At 31.7% G+C, this 6,701-nt stretch overlaps 1 protein-coding gene across 1 annotated transcript; it reads right to left on the bottom strand.

Moving 5' to 3' along the window:
• Positions 1-818: 818 nt before the first annotated feature.
• Positions 819-4,033, bottom strand: LOC107935219 (superoxide dismutase [Cu-Zn] 2). Its single transcript, XM_016867784.2, has 7 exons — positions 3,784-4,033; positions 3,600-3,701; positions 3,067-3,162; positions 2,939-2,970; positions 2,645-2,720; positions 1,796-1,849; positions 819-1,185 (listed from the first exon to the last, which is right to left on the bottom strand). Exons 1-7 carry the CDS (start codon positions 3,878-3,880, stop codon positions 1,157-1,159), a joined length of 486 nt encoding a protein of 161 aa, XP_016723273.1. The 5' UTR covers positions 3,881-4,033; the 3' UTR covers positions 819-1,156.
• Between the last annotated feature and the right edge of the window lie 2,668 nt (positions 4,034-6,701).

Raw genomic sequence — 6,701 nt, 5'->3', positions numbered from 1 at the left:
TCTTTGTTACCAAAGGTATGAACAATACCTTCAGTTTTCCATAGTGTTCGGGTTTGAAAGGATTCTTTTCCAACAAGTGAGTCTAACAATTAAACGTTTCTTCAAACCACCACAAGATGTCAAGCTCTTGGGGGGCAAAAATTTTGTGTGCCATCCTTGTCAACTCTGCATACAGCCTTGCGGAGTTCTTGAGCTGTGGAGGTACAGTCCAGGGTTGGTTGAATGAAGAAAGGATGCGGATGTTCAAAAGAACAACCACCTATTTCTTTGCCTTCGTAGACAATATCGCAAAGCTATGTGGATTTTCAAAGTTGGTGTTTATCATTAGCAGAAAGGTAGCGGATGCATATTGGAGATACAAGCAAGAGGTCATGGAATTTTGGTCAACTCCACCAACGTCTACTTTACAATTTTATCAGCATATGCTCTGTTCGATCAGTAAGGCTTCATTTGGGAAGTAAAAAAGGTTGCCTTCAATGATGTTCCTACAAAGGTTTTTCAACCTATTTGGTTTGCAGATACCTTCTCTGCTGTGTTTCTGTTGTTTTAAACCTGCCTATTTATGAGGAGCTGTCCGTAAAATGCCCGACTCTATAACATATCAATCCCTGAATTTTGCTCAATTAGCCTGCACAATAGCCATGTACTAGATTCATACTATGCAAGATGTATTTATCAAGTAGAACTTTTGGGAATAAGATAGAAATTACAAGCAAGGTCAAGAGCGGTACTAAACTTTTAATGGAATCCTCATAACATGCAACTTTCTATCCTAATTCTCTTGGTGTACATCCTCCCTTGTACCAAAAAATAGAGTATATAAAACATGAAATATCATTAAAAAAAAAAGAAAGAAAAGTTCAAACTTCAGAAATAAGATTGCTCAATGGTGCAAATAGAAAGCAAGCAACCATAAAGACTTTCCCAAACTGTTTATGGATCTAGTCTTTACTGAAAAAAAGAAAAGAAAAGAAAAGTTCTTTTTTAACTTAAGTACCTTCCATATTTGATCATATAAATTACAAATAGCCTTTTGATCTCCATCCTTCCATCCCAGATTTGTTTGCAAGCGGATTACTGAGAGATACATAAACTCAACCAGAAGATTATACTTTGCAGTTTTTCACCACCTATTTTAACTGCAACCAAACTATTTCTAAACAGATGATTGAAGGCCAATGATACCTGCTCAAGAGTAAAGAACCATAAGTTAGTAAGTTCCACATGAATGCAGCATTAGATCTGACAGTCCATATATTCGTGTCATTTTTTCATGTCATCTGTTATATTTATTTTTTATATGCCATGTTTGTATCGTGTTCAATATTACTAAGACAGTGCAACAACTACGCAAAGGAAGAAGAAACTATGACAAGCTTGTGAATCATTTATATATCACAGCTACATTCAGGGGTGAATCCAAAAGTTTTTTTTAAAGGGGGCCGGAGTTGAATTATAAATTTTTGAGAGGTTGAAATATAATTTTATCATGTATTAATTTATGATTTCATTATTTTCTGAAGGGACATAATAGAATTTTTTTCTTTTTTTTTTTTTTGGCGGGGGGGACTGCAATTTGATCATATATTAATTTATAATTTAAACACTTCTTAAGGGGCCTGCATAGCAATTTCTCCATTTTGGAGGGCCCAAGGCCCCTGCCTCGCCCCCACCCCCTTTAAAATTCACCCCTGGCTACATCCAACTAACTTGATTTTGGCATGCATTTTGGCAACACCAAGCCATTTACGAATTGATGCTCTAAGAAAACAACAATAGGAAAACTAATATTTACCACATCCGACTCTTGCACCGGCATTCCCTGTTGTCTTGCTAAGTTCATGCCCACCTGCATATTAGTTATTATAATTAGTCAAAACCAAATGGTGAAAAAAAAAAGTGATTTATATGGGCCACTGTATACATGCCATGAGCAGAATATGAATGAAAAAATCAGACAATGGTCACACTAAGAGAGATATATAATGAATGACAAATAATTATGTCAGACAAGAAAGGGTAAGAAGAGCAAAAAATGTTGGAGCAGCCTATTGGAAGGCAACAGAAGCAGCATCCTAATTCATTTCAGGACATCATCAGAAGCCATGTCCCCAAACCCCTTTTTAACCAATCAAGCAAAAAGAAGTGGCTTAATCATATCAAGCCATTATTATAAACATCGCGAATTAAAGGAAGATCCGCATTGAATCCAAAGATATCAATATCTCTTCTAGTTTATAAACAATAATTGACTTGGATATACTGTTAAAATGATCAAAGGTTTAGCAACTAGTGCTCCCATTCAGAAGTGTTCAGTGAACTTTTTAGCTCCTTAAATTTCTTTGACGGGCTCTTAAACATATAACTTGTTTGACTAGTATCTAACTGCTTTCAACACTGGACTGCTAACTACCTTGTATCATGGAAAATGAGGCCATTTTGAGTACATATTTTATCCCAAGTGAGACCAAATTTGGAAAATTACCTATGGAATCATCATATCAATTCTAACAACTTCTAGTCATCATCATATAACTAAATTGTCTACAAGTTCACAACAAAACATATCCTTCTTTTTACTAATAAACAATGCAGTATAATGGTACATGCAAGCTCTAGTAATTTGAAAAACCAAACATTTCACCTTTGCCGAGATCATCTGGATCAGCATGCACAACAACTGCCCTCCCTAAAATGGAATGCTGTCCGCTAAGTGGAATCTACAAATCGAAACAAAGAGAAGAACAATTATTATTGCTAAGTGTAATTCATCTTCAGGAAACCAAAATTTTAGGAGACTAAGTATTTAAAAGAACTTAACAAGTGCCACTACCCGTCCAAAGAACAAAATCAATTCATTGTCACAGGCCACCAGGGAAACAAAGAAAAATGAAAATTTAATTTCTAAGAAGAGAAAAAAAACACCACAATTCAGTACCTGCCAATCTTTAATTGAGACCTCAGCAACCCCTGCAATGGAGACATTGCATTATTATTGTAAAAACTATAAGTCATTCATAAATAATAGTCTATCATAATCATATAAATCACAGAAACAGCATATACCATCAGAGCCAGCAATGATGTTACCCAAATCACCAGCATGGCGCTCTCCATCACTTGGAGCTCCATGATCCTTCTTTAATGGATTAAAATGAGGCCCTAAAGTATATCAAAAAAATTATAAGCAACAAAAATCACCATATGTCATATAGAGGGAAAGAAATAAATGAATAAACCAAAATTTGACCAAACATTTGCATAAATGCTAAAACTGTATACTCATATCAGAAAAAGTGAGGGGGGGAAACCACTTTAATGATAAATGATATCAACCGAAATTCAACAAATTTGTAAAAAGAAAATTCCATTTTAAACTAAATGATATGAACATAATTTATGCAAATAGCATAAGTTAAAAGATTTAAACTTCATCAAGGAAAACACCCATCTTAGTACTATAAACTACATCGACCTTAGTTAAACACACAACTTGCATAAATGTCAAAAAATTAAATTTCATATCATTAAAAAGAAAAACAAAGCAATCAAAGGGAATTGGATTGGATAGGGAAAGATGAGAAAAGTGGGAAAGATACCAGTGGAATTGCAGCCATTGGTGGTATCACCGAGGGCGTGGATATGGAAGCCATGAAGGCCAGGAGAGAGGCCTGTTATCTTTCCTTGGACATGGGTTATCCCTATATTAATAAGAAACATTAAAATCCAATTGTCTCAGAAGATGAAGAGACATAGAGAAAGAAGGAAAGAGGGAGAGAGAACCATTTGGGATTTGGGTGAAGTGAAGAAAGCCTCTAACGTTGGTATCTCCAGTGACGAGAGCCACAGCTTTGAGTGTTGCTTTAGAAACAACTTCCATTACTTTATCTTCTACAATTGCTCCCTCTTCAATCTTTTTCTTTTCCTTCTATTTTAGTTACATACTATTCCTTTGTTTAATAACTTAATACTAATTATTTAAATAATTGTAAAAGAAAATAGAGAAAATGAAAGTGAAGTGAAAATTTTTAAGGTTAATGAAAGAGAATCATAACTGTTTATTTTATTTGAATAGTTAAAATTAATAACCATTAATATGATAAAAATAGTAATTTGTATTTTAAAAAGAAAATCACTTTCTTTTCTCTACTTTTCCTCTAAATTTATTCGACTCTCTTTTCTTTCTTTAAAGGTTAATCTTTTTTATGATTAGTTTTGTTACCCAAGTTATTTTATTAAATTTCAATTTCAATTTAAAAATTAGGTTAAAATTAAATTAAATTTATATATATTCTATTTTCTCTCCTTCCTTCTTTCTACTTTTTTTTAAGCTACTTTTTAATTGTTAGATAACTTTAATTTGTAAAGATTTCAAAAAATGGAGAAAGATATTTTTTTAAAAATAATACATGAAGTTTGAATCTATGATAAAGGATTCGAAATTGAGGTTATAGAAATGAAAAAAAAAAACTCACCAGAATTTGGGTTTTGTTGCCTTAAATTTAGCTAAATTTTTTAATAAGTTTTTTTAATTTACCTATCATCAAAGTTCTTGTGTAAAGAATAAAATAAACGAACATGTTTTTATGTTTTTTTTAAGAAATTTTTTTATGAAATAATATTTAATTTTTGAGGATTTTTTAATTATAAAGTGTTATGAGCCACAAAATGATTACTTAAGAATTTTTTAACTATTACCCTTTTTGTTTTTAGTAATTTGGATAATGAAATATGGTTTAGGTTTAATTTATAACCAGAAAAAAAAGTTTAAGTATCAACTTGAAAAAAAATTAATTTAAATATCAATTTGATTTAAGCCAAACAATAAATTTTAATGAATTTATATTTTTCCTTTTGGATTTTCTTAATTTTTATTTCTCGTACTAATAAAATTATGTTTATCTCAAATAAGATTACAATAATGTAATTATGAATTTTCTGCTTTTATTAAGAATTGTAAATTTAAATTCTATATTTTACTTTGAAAAAATTACTTCTCTTCTGTAATTAGTCCATTAAGTAAACCGTAATTCTGAAAAACATAGTTTCACAATATATACGTAAAGAATTAGTGAAAATCAATAATTCATCACTGTATATACATTAAATTAGTAAAAAGTAATAATGCAATTTTACCTATTTTTCAACAATTTGATTAATTTCTTAGTTTTTATAAAATATAAGGGTCAAATTTTGACAAACTAAAGTGTTAGGCTTGAAAATTCCAAGCACAGGGTAAATTGATATTTTAAAAATTATTTCCAAACTTTTCCAAATGATGAGAAAAGGAAAAGAAAAGCTTGGACAATTTAATTTATAATAGTTTGTCCCCCAATTACGTATCTCCACTACATTGGTATACCTCAATCAAGAATTTTCTAATTTACTATATCTGAATTGTTACCTTTTTAAGGAAAAGGTACAACTTTCACAATCCCTATTTTTTTTACAAGGCTAAATAGAACATTATCCCTAGTTTTTATGGCTTAACTAGAATCCTCCATTTTTTACACGGCTCTACCAAAACCTTTTACAATTCACTTAAGGTTTTATACCTCAAAAACCTTTAAGTAATCTTTTGCAATCCAAAAGAAATATGTAAATGATCTGTCGTGATTTGATAATTACATTTAACGAGCTTATTTTCGAGCAATTTAGATGTCTTTGTCGTGTTTTTAGTTAGTTTTTGTTCTTTGCATTAATAAGTTATTAGTGTGCATTTTGTGCTATTTTGAGACCTGAGATGGCCAATTGGCACTTGAGGAATCAACGAGGTTGGTGAGTGATGCAAGGAATCCACAGTGGCTCGAACAGCACGAGAACATCACCTAGAAGGGAGGGTATCGCGGTATAGAAGCATGGAAGTTGTGATACCCCTGACAATGTTTAAAACAAGAAAGATTGAGCCACCTAAGTGGTATCGCGATACCCAAAACTCCCAAAGGACCCCCATTTCAATATTGTCCAGGATATCGAGATACTGGACTATAGGTATCACGATATCACTGTCGAGGGAAGACAAAAAATGACCATAGGGGTAGCCCTTGTCCAACATGTCCCCCAACCAAAATTAGATGATCAAGGGCAATTTGGTCACTATTTTTTGGGTCTATAATTTGCTAAAAAAGGCCAAAAATTAACTGAACAAATATACACTAGACATTTAACTCTTTTTCATGTTTTTTTTTATTTTTTCTCTTCATCTTTTAGGGTTTAATCTTCTTTTTTATAGCTTTAGGGACTAGGTATTTTGTCTCTTATTTTTTTAGTTTCTATAGTTGTTAGTTAACACTGTAGCTAGATTTATTTACTTGTTTAGTACCTCAAACTTCTTGTATTCTTTTAGTTTAATCCTAGTTTCAATGCAACTCAGTTTCCTTTTAGTTTCATCATTAAAAATCCTATTTTTAGTTTTCTTTAACATTTCCTTTGCTGCCATTATTATTATTTTCAAGCTTCTTAGAGAAAAGCCCAAGCTTTTCTCTTTTTTTATTGTGTTTTCCATTTATGCCTCTTGTGTGTGATTATCTTGTTTTTGTTTTCTTAAGCATGATAATGGGTAACTAAATCTGAAGTGGGAGGTTGATGGAAATGTTAGCTAGTTAACTTTTTGGGTCAGGGACTAAATTGAAAAAATTAGACTAAATCGAATAGACTTCAAAACCTAGGATTAACACCCCTAAAGGAAAATTAAGATAAGT

This window comes from Gossypium hirsutum, chromosome D11 (genome assembly GCF_007990345.1).
Source record: "Gossypium hirsutum isolate 1008001.06 chromosome D11, Gossypium_hirsutum_v2.1, whole genome shotgun sequence".
Classification (NCBI taxonomy): domain Eukaryota; kingdom Viridiplantae; phylum Streptophyta; class Magnoliopsida; order Malvales; family Malvaceae; genus Gossypium; species Gossypium hirsutum.
The sequence above is the reverse complement of the archived record's forward strand: the minus strand, read 5'-3'. Positions and strand labels throughout refer to the sequence as shown.

Excerpts from the sequence above, each read along its gene's own strand:
- LOC107935219 (XM_016867784.2), bottom strand. The coding sequence starts at position 3,880 with ATGGAAGTTGTTTCTAAAGCAACACTCAAAGCTGTGGCTCTCGTCACT. Across the intron at positions 3,163-3,599 it reads CAATGGCTGCAATTCCACTG|GGCCTCATTTTAATCCATTA; the intron begins GTATCTTTCCCA and ends GATATACTTTAG. Across the intron at positions 1,850-2,644 it reads TCCAGATGATCTCGGCAAAG|GTGGGCATGAACTTAGCAAG; the intron begins GTGAAATGTTTG and ends ACTAATATGCAG.